This window comes from Schistocerca americana, chromosome 3 (assembly GCF_021461395.2).
Source record: "Schistocerca americana isolate TAMUIC-IGC-003095 chromosome 3, iqSchAmer2.1, whole genome shotgun sequence".
NCBI classification, from domain to species: Eukaryota; Metazoa; Arthropoda; class Insecta; order Orthoptera; family Acrididae; genus Schistocerca; species Schistocerca americana.
This window is the reverse complement of record NC_060121.1, coordinates 382474477-382499810: the sequence shown is the minus strand read 5'-3', so window position 1 is coordinate 382499810 and position 25334 is coordinate 382474477. Positions and strand designations below refer to the sequence as shown.

The window sequence follows — 25334 nt, the reverse complement described above, 5'->3', positions numbered from 1 at the left end:
ATAATGAACCCTCCCACAAACTGTGAAAAAAGCTGAAAGAGATAGAGTGAGAGCAATGAATGAAATTACATGAAAATAAAGCTAGGGTAAGGACTGGAAGAGTTGAACAGAAGAATTCGAGATGAATAAGGGTCGAAGGCAGATCCACGTTATGGGAGTGGCAGCAGAGGATAGCAAGATATTTAGTCTGCACTTTGCAGATGACCAGATTGTACTAGCAGAAGATAAAGATCATCTGAGCTATATGACAAGAAATCTTAAAGAGGAGTACGATAAGGCTGGCCTGAAGATGAACGTGAAGAAGTATGAATACTTGGCTGCTGGAACGAAAAAAGTAAGTAATTTGGAGGTAGGTGGAGAAGTATTTGTAGGTATGGAAAAGGCAAAAATATCTTGGGGTATTATTTCATAAACACGGCACGAGCAGTGAAGTACTCACTAGTACGATTAATAAAGGACGAGCTGTAACAAGGGAAATTAATGCTGTTCCGTGGATCAAAAAGATGAGAAGAACAACAAAGAAGAGAATGTATAAGACTATAGTGTAGTGTTGTACGGAGCAGAAACGTGGGACGTTAGCAGAAAAAAAATCTCCTTGCCACTGAGATGGATTACTTGACTGCTTAAGACGAAACTCAAGTTGTACCACGATGGATAGGATAAGGAATGACGTAATCCGATCCGACGTAGGATGAAAATGAATAGGGATATCTGTGACGACATCCAGCAAAAACAGCTGATGTGGTTTGGCCACGTGAACAGCATGAAAGAAGATAGGATACCAAATAGGATACTACGACGGATACCACCGCAGTGGAAGAAAAGAGATCGCCTACGATGCAACTGTAAAAATGATGTGAAGGAGATTATGCAAGCAAGGAGTATGAATGTTGAGGAAAGTCAAGATTTGGAGCCGAGAAGCGGCGCCAGTCATAGATAATCCGCAAGAAGAAGAAGAAAAAGAAGAAGAATGAAACACCTTGAGCAGTGTACATTCTGCTAATTAGGTACGTCTCCAAATGAGAACATAAGTGTCATATTGGTGTTTTACATTATCAGCAGCGTCGTAATGTGGCCAGGTGAGCGCCATGTTAACAGTTCGTGACAGTCACCTTCCAAGGTAACGCGCGTCCCAGCTGCGGACATGGTACTAGCTCGCTGTTCTCGGGTGGGACAACTAAACTCTTTCTCCAATTCATGCAATCCCTTGTGTGTGGGAAACGCATCTGACGGGGCCCAGAGGATACAGAGAAACAACAAGAAGCCGACGGTACATAGACGGCAGACGTTTGACCCAGTGACCGCCGTCAAATCTCTAGACTGCGCACGTCCTTTTCTGTGACGTTCTGGACATTTCACGAGGAATTATCCTGTAACTGATGTGTAGCATGGAAGCAACATTGTCTGTACCTTCACTGAATATTTCCCTCACTCCTGGAATCTTCTACACATCTGTGACATTATCCTACGTGCAATAATAAATCCCCATATCCTTCGGGGGGGGGGGGGGGGGGGGGCGGGCCGCGGGACTGTGCCCATTAGCTGGAATAAAGCACAGGTTACACCCGTTCACAAGAAGCGTAGCTGACGTGATTCACATAGCTACTGTGGAATATCTTTTATACCTGTGTGTTATACAATGTTAGGACATATTCTGACCTCAAAAGTAGTGAAGTCTCTCGGACAGAAAGATCTCATCTAGCACGGATTATAAAAGCATCGATCACGCAAAACTCAAGTCGTCCATGTCTCATATAACGCCCTGAAAGCCATGGAATACGGAAGTGGAGTAGATGTAGGATTCATTGACTTCTGACCAGCATTTGACTGACTGTCCCAGGAATGCTAATCAACCGTACTATGTGCATACGTAGTATCGAAAGAAATTTCTGACTGGATTGAGAATTTCCTGTTAGGAGGACGAGCATGTTATCTTAGATGGATAGTCATCGAAAATGTAGAAATAGATTCAGGAGTGTCACAGTGAAGTGTTTCGGGATGCTTGCTAATCATGATGTGTATTAATATCTAGTAGACAGTATTAAAGGTGTATTCAGAAGTTTTCAGATGATGCGGATGTCTATAACGAAATAATGTCTGAAAAAGGATGCGCAAATATTCAGCCAGATCTGGATAAGATTTCAAAGTTGTGCAAAGACTGATATTTTACGTTAAGCCTTCAGAAATGCAAAACTGTGCACTTTACAAAACTAAAAACTCATAGAGTCAGTCGTAGGTAAAACAGGTGGCAGATTCCGGACAGTTGGCAGGATACTGAGAAAATGCAATCAGGCTACAAAGAGTATTTCCTACAAATAGCTCGTACGACTCATCCTGCAACAGTGCTCAAATGTGAGGGACCAATACCAAGTAGGACTAGCAGGGGATATCGAACTTTTTCAAAGAATGACAACCGGAATAGTCACAGGTTCGTTAAATCGATGAAAGAGCATCACTAAGGTACTAAAAAGCTTGAACTAGCAGACTCCTGAAGACAGACGCCACTATGTATAACTCCTATTGGGCTTACGAAGACCGGATCAGACTTGTTGCAGCGTACACAGTGCGATTTAAATAATCTTCCTTCCCACCATCCATAAGCGGGTGGAATGGGAAGAAACTTTCGTAGTGGTTGAATTATAAGTACCCTCTTGCATGCACTACACAGTGATTTACTGGGTGTGGATGTCTGTGTAGCTTCAGCACCCTCGCTCTGCCTTTGGTTGATCTCTAAGTTACCAACGTTCCAGCCACGCTTACTGTCATTCAACTGTGTCCTACAGACATCCACACCGAATATTGCACACCAAGTGGGCACAAGACGCAGTGAGATGCAGTATATACAAGACCTCTGTCCAAATGGTTTTTAAGCTGTCCCCGACTTGCATGACGCGTCTGTCTAGAGTTTCCATGTTGCCCAACCACAATTTAGTCCATACTGTTTCCCCACAACAACTTTTTTCCGCACTTTTCAGGATAATGTAGCTTACTGCCATGAACGTGCTAAGGGCAGGACAGTGATGCAACCGAATATTAGGTAAATAAACATACACAATGTGATGAAAAGTATCCGAACACCCCAAAAAACACACGTTTCTCATACTAGGTGCATTGTGCTGCCACCTACTGCCAGGTACTCCATATCAGCGACCACAATAGTCATTAGACATCGTGAGAGAGCAGAATGGGGCGCTCCGCGGAACTCACGGACTTCGAATGTGGTCAGGTGATTGGGTGTCACTTGTGTCATACGTTTGTACGCTCATAAACATCCCTACGTCCACTGTTTCCGATGTGATAGTGAAGTGGAAACGTGAAAGGACGCGTACAGCATAAAAGCGTACACGCCGACCTCGTCTGTTGACTGACAGAGACCCGACAGTTGAAGAGGGTCGTAATGTGTAATAGGCAGACATCTATCCAGACCATCGCAAAGGAATTCCAAACTGCATCAGGATCCGCTGCAAGTACTATGACAGTTAGTCGGGAGGTGAGAAAACTTGGATATCATGGTCGAGCTCATACGCCACACATCACGGCGGTAAATGCCAAACGACGCCTCGTTTGGTGTAATGAGCGTAAATATTGGACGATTGAACAGTGGAAAAACGTTATGTGGAGTGACGAATCACGGTACACAATGTGGCGATCCGAGGCAGGGCGTGGGTATGGTGCCAACAGTAAAATTCGGAGGCGGTCGTGTTATGGTGTGCTCGCGTTTTTCATGGAGGAGGCTTGAACCCATTGTTGTTTTGCGTGGTACTATCACCTTCTTGCTTCCCACTGTTGAAGAGCTTTTCATGGAGGAGGCTTGCACCCATTGTTGTTTTGCGTGGTACTATCACCATCTTGCTTCCCACTGTTGAAGAGCAATTCGGGGATGGCGACTGCATCTTTCAACACGATCCAGTACCTGTAAATAATGTACGGCCTGTGGCAGAGTGGTTACACGACAATAACATCCCTGTAATGGGCTGGGCTTCACAGTCCTGACCTGAGTGCTATAGAACACCTTTGGTAGGTTTTGGAAAGCTGACTTGGTGCCAGGCCTCACCGACCGACATCGATACCTTTCCTCAGTGCAGCACGCCGTGAAAAATCGGCTGCAATTCCCCAAGAAACCTTCAAGCACCAGATCGAACGTATGCCTGCGAGAGTGAAGCTGTCATCAAGGCTAAGAGTGAGTGAACACCATATTCAATTCCAGCATTACTGATGGAGGGCGCCACTCGCGAATTCACGAATATTTGAAATACACAGTCTGACAAAGCGAAGCACCCTAAAACATGGTCGGATTTCAGTTTCACACAACAAGCGAATACGTAATTGATCAATTAAAAGGACCTGTTCTCTGTTACAGGCGGAAAGGCCACCAGATTGTATTAGTGTTATCCGTGTTTGGTTTTGTTACCATGTCTGGTAGAGTGTACAGTGTATACTGAGGTGACAAAAGTCACGGGGTAGTGAAATCTGCGTGTGCAGATGGTGGTAGTATCGCGTACGCAACATATGAAACGGCAGTGCATTGGCGGAGCTGTCATCTGTACTCAGTTGATTCATGTGAAAAGGTGTCCGACGTTATTATGGTCGCACGACAGGAATAACTGACTTCGAACGCGAAATGGTAGTTGGAGCCAGACACATGGGACATTCCATTTCATAAATCGTTAGGGAATTCAAAATGTTGAGATCCACAGTGTCAAGTATGTGCCGAGAACACCAAATTTCAGACATTCCCCACACCACGAACAACGCAGTGATCGACGACCTTCACCTAATGACCCGTAGCAACGGCGTTTACGTAAAGTGGTCAGTGCTAACAGACAAGCAACACTGCGTGAAAACCACAGAAACCAAAGTGGGACATACGACGAACTTATCCGTTAGGTCAGTGTGGCGACGTCTGGCGTTAATGAGCTTTGGCAGCACACGACCGACGCGAGCTCGCTAGCAGCACATCACCTGCAGCTCCTCTCTTGGGCTCGTGACTGTATTTGTTGGACCCTAGACATGGTAGGGTTCGAGTGTGGTGCAGACTCCACGAAGCCATTTAGCCAAGTTGTCAACAAGGCATTGTTGAAGCTGTTGGTGGCTCCATAATGGTGTGGGCTGTGTTTACACGAAATGGACTGGTCCTCTGGTACAACTGAACCTATCATTGATTGGCAATGATTATGTACGGCTACTTGGAGACCATTTTCGGCCATTCATGGACTTCATGTTCCCAAACAACGATGTCAAGTCACTGAGCCACAATCGATCGCGAATGGTTTGAAGAACATTCAGGACAATACGAACGAATGATTTGGCCACCAATATCGCCCGACATCGGACATAATCGAGAGGTCACTTTGTGCACAAAATCCTGCATTGGAAACACTTTCGCAGTTATGGACTGCTACAGAGGCAGCATGGCTCAATATTTTTGCAGAGGACTTCCAGTGACTTGAGTCCTTGCCACTTCGAGTTGCTCCACTACGCCGGGCAAAAGGAGGTCTGACATGATGTTAGTAGGTGTCCCATGACATTTGTCACCTCAGTGTATAAAGGGCGTGAAGAGCATCACGTATTGAGTGATCACTTTAAAGAACGAGGAGATGTCGCATGCTCGTATGAGACAACGCTATCAGCACCTGACAGAGTTGGATAGGGGCCTGATTCTGAGTGTCCATTTGGACGACTCGTCGAATCGTGCAATATCCAGCTTTGTGGGTCATCTGGATGTAACAGAGGCCTGATGTTGGTCTGCACAGAAATTTGGTGGTAGGCATACTCTTCGTCAAGTTTCCAGTCGACTACATCTGACCATCACAAGGGAGAGGCGCCTTATTGTGCATCATTTAACTTTGAAATTGCTTCACATCTATGAATACCATCTGATAACAAGTAGTGAGCTCTCTGTAACATTCTGTGTCATCCCAAACCACTGGTCAGAGACTATCAGCAGCCAGAACAGGGAATTACTGACCCATGTGTTGCTTCCAGGGGTTCGTGTCGTGTTTGTGAAAACTGGAATGCTGATGAATGGGCTCGCAGGGTGTTCAGTGATGAATCTCGGCTCTGGATGATCATCGTCGGGTAGTACTGTGGCGACCTGGGGCAAGATCCCACTCTTCCGGTGTTTTGGAGAGCCACAGCATTGTTACTCTTGGCGTACTGGTATGGGGAGCCATAGGGTACGACTTTAGGTCACGGCTAGTAGTGATTGAACTCTGACAGGACAGCGGTACGGTCCATATGTGTTACCTCTAATGCGACATGATTTTGATGCCTCATTTCGATGGGACAATGCTCACGCGCAAATTCACGTTTCTCGAACTGTCTGCATGATGTTGAGTTATTTCTGTGGTCAGCAAGACTTCCAGATGAGTACCCAATAGAACATGCGTGGAACCAGCTGAGATATCAACATAGTCCCACTGCCAGTATCCAGGATGTCAAGAACCAGTTACAACAGTTGTGGGTCAGTTTGCGGGCCTCAGGAGACGATACAACCTCCTTGTGATACCCTCCCCAACCAAATCATTGCTTGTATCCAGACCAGAGGAGTGCAACGTCACACTGATAAGGGGGTTCATACGTTCAAGTTCTCTGTAAATTAGAGTCATTTTTTATAATCACAGAGAAAACATCACGTACCCTCTCAAACCGTGAAGTTTCATTTGGTTACCTCCTCCCCTTTCCCATGTTTCTTTTTTTCTTTTTTGTCAAACAGTGTATTTTAGTCAGCTGGTTAACTAAGTGAGTAATAGTATGGCATAATGCACAGCGAATTTTCGTCTATTAGTCATCATTTTCTGCCTACAAGTGACGCATCATCATTGTCATCATCCTCATCATCATCATCATCCACTGCTGGATATAAGCCTCGTCCAGATTTCTCCATACATTATAATCATCAGCTCTTCGCATCCACGTCTGTCCTTCCACTTCCTTATCGTCGTCAATTTATCGTCCATTATATATCGACCTCTAGGTCGTTTCTTATCACCAGGAGTCTATCACAGAATCTCTGTCGTCTGTCTCTCAAAATTTCATGTCCCTGCATATCCAGCCAAATTCCTTTTTCAGTTTCATGACAGTCACTGCCACTTCCTCAACTCCCGTCTCTTCTCTTATCCATTTATACGTTTTTATGTACCTCTTGTTACTCGAACATTCAGCTTTCCCTTTGAGCAAAATTTAATTTTTGTACTGGTTGCGAATTTTACATCGATGTTTCACTTCCTCAAGTTATCACTCTTAGTACATCCTATTTAGAGACTTTCTGCTTAAGGGATGGTGTGAATTAACTTCTGACTACTGCATTACGTTTCACAAATGAATTCCAAATCAGTTGTACGCTCCCTTTTATTTGTTCAAGTATCACTTGCTATCAGTAATCGTAAGTAATCATCAACTGTTGCTGTAATTTCTGTCAATTGGATCTGATGTGTACAAAACAAAGGCATCTGGAAACCGAAGGTAATTCAGACAGATCGGTTTGTAGGTATTTCTCCTTCATCCTAGTTCAATAATCTAAGGATCTGTAGCAACGCTGCAGAAAATAGTTCTGATCAAATGGAGTCACCTTGACTAATTACCTGAGCAATTTATAATTTTTCACGCTATTTATGTAGCGTTGTTGTGTACATTCTTCAACAAACTGATGTAGGTAGAGTCTGTTCCTTGGTTCTTCATGCATCTAATGATCAGGGCCCTACATGGGAACACACTGGTGTGTGCTCACGTTGTTACACTGCGTCCTGACACTGCCTCTTCCGATGGCATCCTTTTCACGAATATTCGGTGAAACATGTCGGGTTTCGGATTCGGTCAAAAACAAGTGTCCCTGAAACCTTACAAGTGATACGAGAAGTAACCGTGTAACAACGAGCTTCAGTTTGTCCTCCAACTCAAAGACGCTCTGTCCAGCGACGAACGGTGTCCAGTTTACAGGAGACCCAAGTGTAGACCACCAGCGCGAGGCTTCCCAAGTAAAGTACTCTATGATTTCACGTTTCCAGTGGCTGCACCAGGGCAGCTTGGGATGGTATCTATGTCGCACTCCTCGAGTGCAAATTAACAACTGCTGGCCATCGGAGCACGGCGAAACGTTTAGACGACCTCGTCTTAACCTTCCGTATTGCGAACTCATGCAATATCTGAGAAGTACATACGTGATCTGATAGATAGCTTGAGCAGCAATCTGCGACTGTTTATTGATAACGCTCTAGTGTATGGGAAAGTGTCCCCGTGGTGTGATTGTTGGAGGGGAGGATACAGGGTGGTCTAGACAGGATTTGTATTTGGTGTGATGAATGACAGTGTAGAAAAATGTAAGTTAATGCAGATCAGTAGGAAAAACAACCCTCTGACGCTCGAATACAGTACTGATGGCGGGTGCGCTAACTGACACAGCCACGACGATTAAATATCTAAGCGTACCATTGCAAAGCGGTGTGAAATGGAATCAGTATGTAAGCAGCAGTGAAGGCTAATGGAGACTTCCGTTTATTGGGATAAATTTAGGAATGTATAGCTCATCTACAAACGAGATCGTGTAGTGCGACCAATTTTTGAATAGTGATCGAATGTTTGGGATCTTCTCCATGTCGAATTAAAGGAAGACATTGGCGCAGTTCAAAGACGTGTTGCTAGATTTGTTACGGTAGATTCGATCAAGACGCGAGTATTTCGGAGGTAATTCATAAACTCAAACGGGAATTACTGTTGGGAAAATGACGTTCTTTTCGAGAAAAACTATTTAGAAAATTTAGAGAACCGACATTGATGGCTGACCCCGATACGATTCAGCTGTCGCCAACGTACATTTCGCATAAGGATCGTGAAAACAAGAGAAATTAGTACTCTTACGTCGGTATACAACGAGTCGTTTTTCCCTCGCTCCGCTTGCGAGTGGAACAGGAAAGAGAATGACTAGTAGTGGTAAAAGTATCCTCCGCACGCAAGGTATGGTGGTTGCTGAGCATGTATTTAGATGTAGTGCATATTTTAGGTATCAAAGTCAAGCTGCCTTTGATTTGGGACAGAAGGACGAGGAGGAGGAGGAGATTAGTGTTTTACGTTCCGTCGACGACGAGGTCATTAGAGACGGAACACAAGCTCGGATTAGAGGAGGATCGGGAAGGAGAGCGGCCTTGCCCTTTCGAAGGAACCATCCCGGCATTTGCCTTAAGCTATCTAGGGAAATCACGGGGAACATAAATCAGTGTGGCCGGACGCGGGTTTCAACCCTCATCCTCCCGAATGCGAACCCAGTGTGTTAACCACTGCTCTACCCCGCTCGGTTTTGATTTGGAGTTGTCCGCAATATGTATATGCACCTCTCTTGCTGTTGGTCAGCTAGCTCAAACTATGGCGGGTGCTCCCACAGCAACAATTTCCTTGCTGCTCTTAAACGCAGCCTTGTGTGGTATTCACATATAACGAAAACAATTTGCAGCACTGATCGTTGTTATTTGCAGCAGTTCTTGAAAGCCACACACTCATCTTTAGTGTCAGCTACAATTTTTTAGAGTTATTACAATTTTTATTTGACCTAATTTAGATACTTATATAATTAGTGGTACTCCATGGAACGCGGAAGGCCACATGAGACGGCGGTATTTGATTTCGTATCTACAATAGGTGTAGCGTAGGATGTCAGCACTCAGTATTCAGTCTGCCTGGATGTGCTGTCGTACTAACAGTTGATATTACGCGCCGACCGGCAATGCTTCTTAGCTTCCTTCTGTTCCCATTTCGAAGGTATTCTCAAACTCATCACTTTCACCTGGTGATGAAACGGCCGTCCGCTGTGTTTCATTTCCGTACGATATGCTTGGCCGGTAATGAACAGGAGAGCTTCCTGCCACTCTTCAGGAGACAAGAGAAAAAAAAATGCAGTTTCTGTTAAACCACAGTAGAGCATACACGGTTAGAACTCATTTTTTTGCTTTAACTCAATCCCAGCCACAACTCTTTTTTACAGTCGTTGTCATAAACTTCGTTGCGCACTGTAGGATGATAATGCTCGGCTGACAAATACGGATGAACGAGGAAAAGGGACGTTAACGATTTGACATTTCTGGGAACACTGCTTGTGAGAGTGCATATTGTATTTCAGTTATGCAAACGTAGCGTTTCAGATTTTGCGACACAAAGTTGCCTATGACCCGTACATCCTGTAGTGTTCCATTCTGTACGCCACCTTGAGCTATTATTCTTACTTCTTGCACTATTCAGAAACGTTTACGGGCACACGTCGGAGAGTACAATGAGGAGATTATAGGGCAGCCACTCAGGAACAGCCACAGTATGAAAGAAACGAGATAATCACCTACAGTGAGTTGAGGTTTGTCCTCCATTAATTGCTACTACTGTTTTGTTCAACATGTTTATTTGTCCCTGTATGTATTTTATTTCTTCGTTAGTAACGTCTGATGTTTCATGCACAAAGCAGATGCGGATTGGTCTAGAGAATCTTGTGGTGAAACGGTTTGGATTTTGCCACAATGTTCTCTTTTTTCATTAACATTGCTAAATAATTTAATGGGTACAAAGGAACGCTGAAATATATTAGCATCACTTTCACTTAAATTTAGAAATTTTTGTTTAAATTGTGATTGCTGAAAGCCATCACAACCCCATTTTGATATTATCTCAAAGCTGTGCTTTTCTTCTAAATCTATGACCTACAAAAAAAAAAAAAAAAAAAAAAAAAAAATGGTTCAAATGGCTCTGAGCACTATGGGACTTAACTTCTGTGGTCATCAGTCCCCTAGAACGTAGAACTACTTAAACCCAACTAACCTAAGGACATCACACACATCCATGCCCGAGGCAGGATTCGAACCTGCGACCGTAGCAGTCGCGCGGTTCCGTACTGAGCGCCTTAACCGCGAGACCACCGCGGCCGGCGGCCTACAATACTTCTAAATACTTACACAATCTTAATGTGGTGTGATCTCAAAATCCTTGCAGCTTTACTTCTGCTGATGTTTCAGTTACAGTAATTGAGTCTTCCTTAGGATAGCTTTGCGTTTTCGCTTTTCTTTGCAATGAATAGCACGGGCATACAGCGTTGTTTGCGCTATGGATGACTCCATATTGCTTCCTTGTCAGCTCTGCATTAATAAAAATTGCCAATGCTGCCACAGGAGAATGTTTTATTATCTTCTTCTCTCCAGACGTTGAAAGCTTTTGCTTCACTTTTGTTGCACTTGTTGGAGTTTCTGTTATTTTTTTAAAATCATATCGGCCACATTAGGGTTTCGAGCAGTACTGTGACTCATAGTTGCAGCAAACGTCGGCTGTTCACGAGTTGAATATTGTCGTAGGACTTCAGTTTTCCTGTGTTTGCTCCTTTCACTTGACCCACTGAAATCTTTTTGAGGGCGGCCTGTGCCTACAGGAGTGTAAGAAAACACAGGTAGTTTTTCGTTTATTGCCAACCAATCACGATTCTTCTGCAGGAACCTCTCGTCTTTTCTGTTTTGCAAACATCCGTTTCTTTTTAAAATTCGTTTTGACATATCGGAGTGAACGACTGAGTGAAGTTCTCTCAGCTCCTGAACAGTTCGTTATATCAGCGACTCTGTTTTCCATAGACTGAAGTTTCTCAATAATTGATGTGCCTGGAGATTCCTTAACGAGGTGGAATAAGGCGAGTCTCGAAAATTCTTTTTCCATTTTCAAAGGTTGAAAGACGAAACAATGCTCATCTGCAAAATGTAAGTAAAATTCTAACTTATATTTTGCACAAAGGGTGGACAAAAAATAAAACGCTTAAATATTGCTAAGGCCACCTCAGATATGAGATTATCAAAATAAAATCCAGACTGATTATTGACGAAAATGAACTGTTATAGTATCCACACAACACAAAGATAATTTTGAAAATATTAAGAATGTGTTAATTTGCCAAAGCTTACACTCCCAAAAAACACAGAAACGCTCGTATTAAATCCGTTTCTCAATTGCAGCCGTGACAGCACACACAACAGTAACGTAACGGTGGTAAAATGAAAAAGAATCTCTTCTAGAGCCCTAAAGATAGCTATGTTGTCTTCAGTTATGCATATTAGATGTTTGATAGTAAGTTCCTTTTTAACATAAAGACAGCGTAAGTACTGGGAAAATAAGTAAGTTATAAAAATGGCGCAAGTTTGCGCAGTTTGTTATTTCTGAAATGGGCACGCAATGCTACACCAATTGCGACTGTAATTCAGAAATGGTGCTACAAGACGCGACACAATTTTAAAAACGCTTATCAAAATGGTAGACGATCCGAAATCTGGTTTAACTGAACTTTGAAATGTTGTAAGGTTATGATAAAAGTATTTACATTAATACATAGGTTTAAAAAGAAGCTTTTAGCTTCCTGTAACGATTAAAACCTGTTTCAAATTCGAACCCTCGTGTAGCAAAGTCGCAAAAAATTGACATTCAGACTGACAACTCAATTAAGAAACGCGTCGTCTGGCAGAAAAAGCCGATCTTCAATCGAGGCTAGGAGCTAAAAAAAAATGGCTCTGAGCACTATGGGACTTAACATCTGAGGTCATCAGTCCCCTAGAACTTAGAACTAGTTAAACCTAAGTAACTTAAGGACATCACACACATCCATGCCCGAGGCAGGATTCGAACCTGCGACCGTAGCGAGGGGCTAGGAGCTCCTAGATAAGTGGCAGCTTCATGTAAATTTATCCATCGACCCGCCAATTGGTCAATTAATACAAAATGGATTTTCTAACATTTTTGGGCAACCTCAAATTTTTGCCTTTTTGGCCAGGATTTCGGGGCAAGTAGTCCACTGTGCGGCGGCCCGCCGCACAGCCCTGCCGGCTCTCTGGCCTCCCCGGCCCAGTCCGCGGGCTCGCCCCCTCACGTGACGCGGCACTGGGCTGCTCAGCCCGCCGCAGCCCACCGCACTGGATGGGCTGGGCTGACTGTCACGCATACTGCACATTCCACGCTGCGCGCCGAGTTCTACCACCCTACACATTCTGTCATATCCTTTCAGTGAGGGATTTCCCTATGTACTTTGAAATGCATTTAACACGGAACTGATGGGGCTGAAATACTTTTCTTTGTTAAAAGAATTTCATTTTACACGATGTATGCAAAAAAAAAAAAAAAAAAAAGAATACTCAACGATACATTCGAATTAATTTTTTGAAATGCTATTTGCTTCTAAAATGTACACATGCAGTTGTTAATAGATTTGATAAGATACCTTTGTTTACAGTTAGAATGTTTCCATTTTCAGTGAAAAGATGTCTTGTATTCGTGTAGATTTCCCAGACAGTAAACACATAAATTAGATATGGACACACAATCGATTTGACACATCCAGAACCGAATTCGAAAACAGAACGTGCCAAAAGGCTGCCTTGTTTACTCTCTTCGAAAGGAAAGATAAACAAAAATAAGAACAATACGTCTGAAAATGTTCAAATTTGTGTGAATTCCTAAGGGACCAAACTGCTTACGTCATCGGTCCCTGCCCGCATCTCGTGGTCGTGCGGTAGCGTTCTCGCTTCCCACGCCCGGGTTCCCGGGTTCGATTCCCGGCGGGGTCAGGGATTTTCTCTGCCTCGTGATGGCTGGGTGTTGTGTGATGTCCTTAGGTTAGTTAGGTTTAAGTAGTTCTAAGTTCTAGGGGACTGATGACCATAGATGTTAAGTCCCATAGTGCTCAGAGCCATTTGAACCATCATCGGTCCCTAGACTTATCCACAGTTTAAACTGAGTTATGCTAAGAACAACACACACACACACACCCATGCCCGAGGGAGGACTCGAACCTCCAGCGGGAGGGGCCGCGCAATCCGTGACCGCCGGCTAATACGTTTGAGTGTTGGTAGTAGCTACGTATTGAATACCTAATTTGACCAATATGGGGACGACTAACGAAAATAAATTAAAACAAACTGAGGGGCAAACTGAGTCCTCAGACAAACAAACATAGGGTCAGGACCGTTGGAAGGCATTCCCACTACTGAATCAGGGTGTAGACCAGCGCCAGAAGTGGGAACTGTAACCGAGAAGTTTGACCAGATCAAAATTAAAGCCTTGTCTGGGGTCCAGAGGAGGAAACTACTCAGGGAACAGAGAAAAAAGGAAGGGAAAGACTGGCTTCCTAAAGACAAGTGGAATGGATTAAATGAGCTTGAACCTAAGACCCCCAAGAAAAAACTGTCTCGGTTGAAGGACATATGCAGACCCACACAACTTCGAAGACAGGCAGCAAGAGGATAACGGAGGAATCTAGGACTCCCTCCTCCCTAAATAAGCGAGCCCAGAAAAACCGAGGCAATTTAAGATCCAAGAAGGCTATCCGCTGCTAGCCACCACCTCGCAGAAGGAGGAACTTGTACAGATGGCCCTCCTTGAAAAGATTGGGGGGGGGGGGCACTGGTCCAGGACCCAACTTCAGGAGGGTCTATCTAGATCGTGGTGCCCTAATTTTTGTCTGTGAGGGGGTGCACACGGTGCAATGGCTTAAGGACAAGGTGCCCATGATATCCCCGTGGGAAGATGCGAAGCTGCTGGTAAAGATGGCAGTGGAGCTTCTTAAGACCGCAAAAGTATCAATATGGGTACCAAAGATCTGTAAGGATTCTCCCCTAAGACTCTGATCGAGAAAATAGGGGCCCAGAACCCAAAAGTCTGAACAGAAGACTGGAGAGTGATCAGCCAGAAGATTGTACCAGAAGGATGAACCCTAGTGGTGGAGGTCGGAGAGAAGTCTCTGAAGGCGATGCGAGAGCAAGACCAGAAATTGTTTTTAGAGTTCTCGCTGATCACTGTCAGCGTTACCAAAGACTTCAAAGGCAATGATGGCAATAAGACGGAGACTGGAGGTGCTGCAGATTAATCTGCAGCACAGTAAAGGGGCCTCTGTTGCCCTGAGCCGCTGCCTGGGGAGACAGGAAGTGGACGTGGCCCTGATACAAGAACTTTACTTATAAAAAGAGGGAGTATCGGGCCTCGGTGGCACTGGAGGTAAGCTGATTTATGCTGGAAATCTAAGAAACACCAGAACATGCATCTATGTAAGGAATGGAATTTCTTTCATGCCAGTGATGGATTTCTGCTCCAGGGACCTAGTGACTATTAGAATGCAGCAATGTGAGGAAGGTATCACGAGGTAAATTGTTTTGGCCTCAGTATACCTTCCTCATGAAGACATTTCTCCACCTCCTTTTGAGGTGAGGAGACTGGTAGAAGCTTTCCATTGGCAAGGTGACCAACTGTTGGTGGGATGTGACGCCTATGTCCACAACCTAGTGTGGGGTAGTAAGGACACCAACAGTAGAGGTGAGTACCTTCTTGAATTTCTTTTAGTTAACAACTTGGAGGTCCTGAATAGGACACTTGACTTATACAGGCGTTGCCTTTGGCGCTGCGGTGTAAGGACCTATCCATCTCGTCTGTGGGAGTCGGATTGTAGTCAATATCTGCCCACAAAGCAAACTTCTGTAGTTTTGCTGATAATGGTAAAACAAAGACTTCTGATGTACCGCATTCTGGATTCAAGACTTCCTTGCAGAAGAAACTCAACTCATCGCCCTTAACGGAACAAAATCGACAAATGTTAAGGTAATTTCCGGCGTACCTCAAGGAAGTGTGATAGGACCGATACTGTTTACAATGTATACATATATGATCCAGTAGAAAGCGTCGGATGCGCTTTAAGGATGTTCGCAGATGGTGCGGTTGTCTATAACAAAGTAGCAACACCAGGCGATAGTAACGAATTGCAGAATGACCTCCTGAGATTTGCTGAATGGTGCAGGTTCTGGCAGTTGACCCTGAACGTAAATAAATGTAACATATTTCGCACAAATTGGAAAAGAAATCCACTACTGTATAGCTTTATTGATGACAAACCGGTGGAAACAGTATCTGCAGTAAAATATCTAGGAGTAACTATCCGGAATGACCATGTAAACAAATAGTGGGAGAAGCAGACGCCAGACTCAGGTTCATAGGAAGAATCTTAAGGAAACTGTAAGTCATCCATGAAGGTAGTGGCTTATAAAGCGCTTGTTGGACCCATTCTTGAGTATTGTTCATCTATCTGGAATCCCTATCAGATAGGAGTGATAGAAGATATAGAGAAGATCTAACGAAGAGAGCACGTTTCGTCACGGGATCGTTTAGTCGGCCCGAGAGCGTTACGAAGATGCCCAATAAACTTCATTGGCAGACGTTGCAAGAGTTGCGTTGTGCGTCACCGAGAGATTTACTACTGAAATTTCGAGAGAGCACTTTCCGGGAAGAATCTGACAACATATTACATCCCCCTACATGCGTCATGAGGAGAATATTCGAGAAATTAGAGCCAATACAGAGGCTTACCACGCGCTATTCACGAGTGGAATAGGGTCGGACGACTCAGTTAGTGCTACAAAAAGTACCGTCCGCCACACACCTTTAGATTCTCGCGGAATATGATGTAGATGATGTAGATGTTTGGCAAGTCAGCAGAATGTAAAAGCACTACTGAAAGCAAAACCAAATTTTCCGTTCTTAAAAATATTTGAATTACTTTTCTGGATTTCAGGACTACTCCAAAGTCGCTCTCAGATTCTACCTGGACAATCTGACAAATGGTTCACATGTATCTGGCTATTTCTTGGGTGAGAATATACCTGAGATGACCGTCTTTTCTGTGGACAAATTTACTTTTCTTTGATACACGTGCCTGACGAGAGAGCCTCCTTTTATGACTGGTCACTCAAAATTATTGATGTAGCAGTCAGTGGATTGTATGCTTCAGCTCTCCCATGACTTCACGCCTCTGAGATTCAGACATCATCTTCGGATGGCGAAATGGTGCCCACAGGAAAGCAGCTAGATCGTAATGCCATTTTCTCTACATAATTTTTCAAGTGGATTCACAAAATTTCAAAAGTCTCTCCGTCTGAGGTACTTTACTTAAGTTTTTGGAGCGTCATCATCCATTGCAACAGGAGGTGCAGTGTGGACGATTTCTCCGTTTCCAGTTCTTTTGAGGTTTCATTGAAGGGCTGTAATGCAAATCCCTGCTTTACAATTCCTGAAATAATTTACGTGCTAACTTACGTAAGTGTGGTTCATGGTGTGGGTTCCTGCAGTCATGTCCTAGTTCATGAACCACGGGCAACGTATGAGTGGCCAAGTAAGTGGTCCCGACAGTCGGGATACCGGTTACTTTGGAATAAGGCTGGGCATCTCGGACATATTCTGAGTTGTGGTCACCTTTGTGCTCATACGGCAAAGACTACCAAATCCACCGGTTAGTCCCTCAACTGTTAGGGGTAAAACTCACTGGGACTCGGGGCAAGTAAGGCTAGCAACCTGCTTCCCTGGTACTTTAAAAATGATGCTGGCAACAATCAGAGCAAAATGCCTCGGACCTTTGGAGGTGACGGAGTCCCACCTCTAACTGACAAACCAGGGACTCCTAAGATACGACTCGGCAAACAAATGGTAATGAGATGGGGAGCTATTAATATCAATGGGGGCTACTCTGGGAAGAAGATAGAGCTGGCAGAGGCTGCAAGTAAGATGGGGCAGGATGTTTTAGCTGTTAGTGACATTCGGGTAAGGGGTGAGAAAGAAGAGGAAGTGGGAGAATACAAGGTCTACCTGTCAGGAGTCAAAGCAGGAATAGCACAATGGGGTGTAGGGCTTTACATCAGGAAAGAAATGGAACCCAGCTTAGTTGCAATAAGGTATGTAAACGAACGACTGATGTGGATAGATTTGACAGTGTCTAGCAAGAAAATTAGGATTAGGCCAGTATATTCGCATTGTGAAGGGACAGATCAAGATAAGATGGATAGCTTTTATGAGGCACTCAGTGATGTAGTTGTTAGAGTAAAGGACAAGGACAGTGTTCTGCTCATGGGTGATTTTAACGCCAGGATTGGAAATCGAACAGAAGGGTATGAAAAGGGTATGGGTAAATTTTGAGAGGATATGGAGGCCAACAGGAACGGGAAACAACTCTAGGATTTCTGTGCCAGTATGGGCTTAGTAATCACAAACTCCTTTTTTAAACATAAGAACATTCACCGGTATACTTGGGAAGGCAGGGAAACCAGATCTGTCATTGACTATATAATAACAGATCAGGAATTCAGGAAGGCTGTGAGGGACACACGTGTATTCAGGGGATTCTTTGATGACACTGATCATTATTTAATCTGCAGTGAAATTGGGATTGTGAGGCCGAAAGTGCAGGAGGTCAGGTCCATATGTAGGAGGATAAGAGTGGAGAAACTTCAGGATAAGGAAATCAGGCACAAGTACATAACAATGATCTCAGAAAGGTACCAGTTAGTTGAATGTAGTCAATTACAGTCATTGGAAAAGGAATGGACAAGGTACAGGGACACAGTACTACAAGTGGCTAAAGAATGTCTTGGAACAGTAGTGTGTAAAGGTAGGATGAAGCAAACAGCTTGGTGGAACGACACAGTCAAGGCAGCCTGTACAAGGAAAAAGAAGGCGTATCAAAAATGGCTACATACCAGAACCCAGGTAGATAGAGAAAGTTATGTTGAAGAAAGAAACAAAGCCAGACAGATAATTGCAGCATCCAAGAAGAAATCGTGGGAAGACTTTGGAAACAGGTTGGAGACTATGGGTCAAGCTGCTGGAAAACCATTCTGGAGTGTAATTAGCAGTCTTCGAAAGGGAGGTAAGAAGGAAATGACAAGTATTTTGGACAGGTTAGGAAAACTGCTTGTGAATCCTGTGGATGCCTTGGGCAAATGGAGGGAATATTTTGAAAAGTTGCTCAATGTAGGTGAAAATACGATCAGTAATGTTTCATATTTCGAGGTAGAATGGGATAGGAATGATGATGGAAATAGGATCACATTTGAGGAAGTGGGGAAAATGGTCAATAGATTGGAGTGCAATAAAGCAGCTGGGGTGGATGAAATTAAGTCGGAACTCATCAAATACAGTGGAATGTCAGGTCTTAAATTGCTATACAGGATAATTGAAATGGCATAGGAGTCGGGACAGGTTCCATCAGACTGGACGAAAGCAGTAATCACACCAATCTTTAAACATGGAAACAGAAAAGATTGTAACAACTACAGAGGTATCTCTTTAATCAGCGTTGTGGGTAAAATCTTCTCAGGTATTGTTGAAAGGAAAGTGCGAGTATTAGTTGAGGACCAATTGGATGAAAATCAGTGTGGGTTTAGGTCTTAGAGGTTGTCAGGACCAGATCTTTAGCTTACGGCAAATAATGGAGAAGTGCTATGAATGGAACAGGGAATTGTATCTATGCTTTATAGATCTAGAAAAGGCATATGACCGGGTTCCTAGGAGGAAGTTATTGTCTGTTCTACGTGATTATGGAATAGGAGGCAAACTTTTGCAAGCAATTAAAGGTCTTTACATGGATAGTCAGGCAGCAGTTAGAGTTGACGGTAAATGGAGTTCATGGTTCAGAGTAGTTTCAGGGGTAAGACAAGGCTGCAACCTGTCTCCACTGTTGTTCATATTATATATGGATCATATGTTGAAAACAATAGACTGGCTGGGTGAGATTAAGATGTGTGAACACAAAATAAGCAGTCTTGTATATGCGGATGACTTAATTGTGATGGCAGATTCGATTGAAAGCTTGCAAAGTAATATTTCAGAGCTAGATCAGAAATGTAAGGACTATGGTATGAAGATTAGCATCTCCAAAACGAAAGTAATGTCAGTGGGAAAGAGATATAAACGGATTGAGTGCCGAATGGGAGGAACAAAGTTAGAACAGGTGGACAGTTTCAAGTACTTAGGATGCATATTCTCACAGGATGGCAACACAGTGAAAGAACTGGAGGCGAGGTGTAGCAAAGCTAATGCAGTGAGTGCTCAGCTATGATCTACTCTCTTCTGCAAGAAGGAAGTCAGTACCAAAACTAAGTTATCTGTGCACCGTTCAATCTTTCGACCAACTTTGTTGAATGGGAGCGAAAGCCGGGTGGATTCAGGGTACCTTATCAATAAGGTTGAGGTAACGGATATGAAAGTAGCTAGGATGATTGCAGGTACTAGTAGATGGGAACAATGGCAGGAGGGCGTCCACAATGAGGAAATCAAAGAAAAACTGGGAGTGAACTCTATAGATGTAGCAGTCAGGGCGAACAGGCTTAGATGGTGGGGTCATGTTACACGCATGGGAGAAGCAAGGTTACCCAAGAGACTCATGGGTTCAGCAGTACAGGGTAGGAGGAGTCGGGGCAGACCAGGGAGAAGGTACCTGGATTCGGTTAAGAATGATTTTGAAGTAATAGGCTTAGCCTCAGAAGAGGCACCAATGTTAGCATGGAATAGGGGATCATGGAGGAATTTTATAAGGGGGACTATGCTCCAGACTGAACGCTGAAAGGCATAATCAGTCTTAAATGATGATAATGATGATGATGACTTATGTAAGTCTAATATAAAAACATAACAGTGTACATACCGTGAAAAAAGGAAACAGTTCGTCCGTCAAAGTGAAGCCAATTCCTTCTACACCATTTCTCATTTCTCAGAGAACATTTCGCACGACATCGAATACTGTCTTTTTATCGATTCAAGCAGGGTGAATCGTGTGTTTCAGCGAGCGTCGTTCGACTGCTCCGTTGTTCTATCTAGGCTATGAACAAGGCCATATTTATTTGCAAATGTTACAATCTTCTCCACTGTAGTCAGAACAAAACGAAGTTGCCGACAGTTGGATGATATGTACTGCAAATTAAATGCATTTATTAGCACTGTGTTCAGCATCTGCCGGCCGGAGTGGCCGAGCGGTTCTAGGCGCTACTGTCTGGAACCGCGCGACCGCTACGGTCGCAGGTTCGAATTCTGCATGAATGTGTCTGATATCCTTAGGTTAGTTAGGTTTAAGTAGTTCTAAGTTCTAGCGGACTGATGACCTGAGAAGTTAAATCCCATAGTGCTCAGAGCCATTTGAACCATTTTTTTGTTCAGCATCTGACAGGAATAATTCAGTCTAGAAATCTACAAAGAACAGCAATAATGTTGGCACCTTGATCAGTCGTAGAAGACACATCTTTGAGGCTAGTCCCGTGACTACGAAGGAAGATAAATCGTCTCAAAAATTCCTTTCTTATATTTTCACCTGTTTTAGGATCGTCTGGAAACCGGATCGTAAACAAGAAGCGCAACCTGAGGTCCCAGTTTCCTATCCCGTGGTCACTTATTTAGATATCTGTCATTCTGATGATCGTGTAAGGGTTTAAAGGAGTAACTATAGTAATGCGTTCCTTAGTGAAACAGTTATGCAAAGAAAGTTTAGTATTTATTCCATCTCTCCGTCATCCTCTATTTCGCGTTGGCGTTGCTAGTTTTACAGTTGCCCACCCTACAAATTCGACCGCATACCCAACGACTATTAAGAGCAGAACTTGTATGCAGATGGGTTGTAAAAGCGGTGCAACGTTGCGAAATGTGCTTCGAGGTGAACAACGATTATGTGGGCCGGCCGGTGTGGCCGTGCGGTTCTAAGCACTTCAGTTTGGAACCGCGTGACCGCTACGGTCGCAGGTTCGAATCCTGCCTCGGGCATGGATGTGTGTGATGTCCTTAGGTTAGTTAGGTTTAATTAGTTCTAAGTTCTAGGCGACTGATGACCTCAGAAGTTAAGTCGCATAGTGCTCAGAGTCATTTGAACGATTATGTGGAAAATTGAACTAGGTCTTTAGGAGACTAAACCCACAAATAAAATTTTTCTAGTGAATAAATTTATGATCGAATGCCGATTATTTTTCGAATATGCCTCAAACTCCTGTTTTTCGTAGGGGTTTTCGCTTTTGATTATATTTTATCATACTATATAAAAAACTTTGAATATGAAAATTTTTTCTTATTTTGTTTGGTTTTGTAGAAATAAGCCATCTAATCTGAAAAGATTTTCTTTCTACGCACACAATAGCCCCTTTCCAGACGGGGCATAAGTTGGGACTTCAGTGTATCCTTTGAATGAACATGACTGGGTAGCGCGGTGTCATATGATGATGAAATGAAATAATGTGGCATTGTTGGCCGGGAGGCCACGTCCACGGAAGTTCGGCCGCCGAGTGCAATTCTTATTTCGTGTGACGCCAGTATTATCATCAATGCACGGTTTAGTAGGGCATTTAACCCATTTCTTTCATCGAAGTCATCTGTTAGGGACAACGTTTGTATACACTGAATATTGTATCTCTCTGCTCTTCCAGGTTTTTTATACTGTCGATGGGATTCTGGGGTTCGACATTATTTTGACAGCCGTCATTTGAATCAGAGGTCATAATGCCGAGGCTCATTGAATACCAGGAATTTAGCAATATCGGAAACAGTGACGTTCTTACAGACTTTGTTATGTATGCATTGCCAGGTGCTACAATTCCGTACGATTTAATGAGCAACCGGATGAAATAGCTATCAGTCTGACGTTGAAAACGAATTTAAGTTTTACGAATAAGTTCTATAAACCGCTCAGAGAGTGGAACCTCATTGCATTCATTTTCTTCAGGTCTATGATAATAGCAGTAGAAAGTACTATTGTTCAGTTTACAAAAGGAAAAAAAAAAGACTTTGTTCCGATATCTCTGTAATTAGACCCCTAACTGCTGTGGACGCGTTAACCTGTCATCCTTCGCCACTTTCCAGGTGCTGACTACGTGTTTAAAAGCGGCCCCTGACACGTTTACGTCGACCTCCCACTGCTACCGACGATTTACTTCCCTATCTCGGCCAATAAAATAGTTCCGAGTATTTGTCTTCAACATACTCGCCTCTTTGTATGTCAGCATTTGCTAAAAACCTCGTTTCAGTATCTGAAGCAGTTTATGAAATGTGACGATTGTCATGGCTACACGATTCGCGGTGCACAGAGACAGTAATGACCGCTTTGGATATAAGAACCAGTAATTCGACAATGAAATGATATATCGTACTGCTCTCAATTTTAAATAAAATTGTTCTGTCTTATCTATATTTCGTACAGTGCAAAATATGAGCTAAAATAAACCACACGCAAGGTTTCAAAAAAGTGTTGAAATGTGTGTGAAATCTTATGGGACTTAACTGATAACGTCATCAGTCCCTAAGCTTACACACTACTTAACCTAAATTACCCTAACACACACACACACACACACACACACACATGCCCGAGGGAGGACTCGAACCTCCGCCGGGACCAGCCGCACAGTTCATGACTGCAGCGTCTAGACCGCTCGACTAATTCCGCGCGGCCCACGCAAGGTTTATGCAATTCGTTTTTACCTCTGCAAATTCTTCAAAATTTTGTGCAATGTTGTACTTAATTTGATGCAGCGCAGTAACTATGACGTATAATGAAAAGAAATTCAGTCACTTATCGAGCGAAGACATCAGACTGTAAAATTTACAAAAATCAATTTTTTTCAACGAATAGTTTTCATAAAATCTGATAATATTTCGTAGCGGCCCGAACGCCGGCTCTCAACACAGGTAGCAGTGTGTGGCGAGCAGTACGGCTACAACAAAGCCGGAATGCAGAGAGCACGTCTACGAGCGTAGCAGCGAAATGGTTAATACTGCTATAGCAAAAGACTACGTTTTGTGCGGACTGTCTTACAATTCAAGTTAGTCTAAGTCAAAACAGGATTACGGTATGTTCCACTATTCTGTAAAATCGGACTTTCAAGTAACCGATCCTTTATATTTGCCCTAAAGCTTAAAAATCGCATGCTGCCCGCAGTGTCCTCGATACATCCCCCAGTACTGTTTTAGAAGCAGATGGTTTTCTTCCCTCACAGTATTTATCAGCCTTGCGCTGACATTTCAGCGAGTAGCCGGCAGCGGCGCAGCTCTTCTCCGGCCGGGCTGTTTCGCAAGCCGGCGATTCCGCGGCGCATACTCCGTGCCATACGGGCTGGGAGAGTTGGGTGCGCTCTTCCCACGGGCCTTGCGAAACAGCGCGAACCTGCTTCTCGCTGCTGCTACAAGCTCATAATTAATGCATCCCGCAATGAGATGTACTCACGCCGCATCTTACCATGACATAAATTTCTTGTCACAGACCGTTGTGAATGAGTATGAGAACCACAACTTTTTATTACGTTTGCCACATTTCTAATTTCCCATATGCTGATAACTGCTGGACTGTCACACGAAGGCCATTATTTCAACATCATACTCCGCAAGTCACTTAACCGTGTGTGGTGGAGGGTACTTCTGATGCCAATAACTGATTCCCCCTTCCCTTTTCCACTCCCGAATGGCACTTGGGAAGAATGATCGTCGGTGAGCCTCTGTATTAGCTCTAATTTCTCGAAATTTCTCGTCGTTGTCATTTCGCGAGATGTATGTGGGAGGAAGTAATATACTGTCGCACTCTTCCTGGAAAGTGCTCTCTCGAACTTTGAAAAGCAAACCATTCTCTCATGCACAACGCCTCTTTTGTAACACCAGCCTCTCGAATTTGTTGAGAATTCGTGTAACGTCCTCTCTCCGACTAAGCGATCCCGTGACGAACTGCGCCACTCTCCGTTGGACCTCCTCTGTGTCTTCTATGAGTCCCACCTGGTGAGGATTCCAGACTGATGAGGAGGTCGACCGAGCGCCTTTGAAGCCACATTCTTCGTGGACGAATTACATTTCCATAAGACTCTTCCTATGAGTTACAATCCGGCACCTGCTTTTCCTCCTATCTCTTTTATGTGGCCATTCCACTTAAGCTCCCTCTAGATATTTTACCGTACATACTCTTTCGAGCAATTTGGCTCAATAGTGTATTGTACAGTAGTGGATTTCTTTTCCTACGTACGCGCAGTATGTTACATTTATGCAAATATTTTAGGACCAAAGGAGACCATTCATCGAAAAGCAGAAGCGTCGAGACGTCGATACGCACACACAGACGAAGGAAAACGTGCTAGCTTTCGGAATTATCCTTTAACGAGCTAGGGCACACACACACACACACACACACACACACACACACACACAGGCGAATATGTCCTTACAAGGTGCCGGCTGCTAGTGTGTGTCTGTTTGTGTACTCTAGCTCATCGAAGAATATGTCCGAAAGCTTTTTCTTTTTTTGTGTGTCTCTCAACGACTCAACGCTTCTGCTTTTCGGCGAGCGGTCTCCTTTAATCCTAAAGCATTTACATTCTACAAGAAATTTCTTATAACATATACAGGGTGGTCGGAAATTCCCGTTACAGACTTCTAGAGCTTGTAGACGGGAGTGAGTACATCGTATTTTGAATTGGAACCCATGTCCAGAAACTTCATTCAACGAGACTACAGAGCGTCAAGGTTATACGAGCGGGCGTCTCTAAATGTACGTGTACACGGGGTGATTC

At 43.7% G+C, this 25334-nt stretch overlaps 1 protein-coding gene across 1 annotated transcript in view; it reads left to right on the top strand.

The window, feature by feature from the left end:
* Positions 1–244: 244 nt before the first annotated feature.
* The window catches only part of LOC124606101 (RING finger protein 37-like), a 36768-nt gene continuing 11678 nt past the window's right edge, over positions 245–25334 (top strand). Inside the window, 3 exon segments of the mRNA XM_047138067.1 lie at positions 245–334; positions 12776–12991; positions 16556–16631. Coding sequence (XP_046994023.1) covers positions 245–334; positions 12776–12991; positions 16556–16631 — 382 coding nt within the window.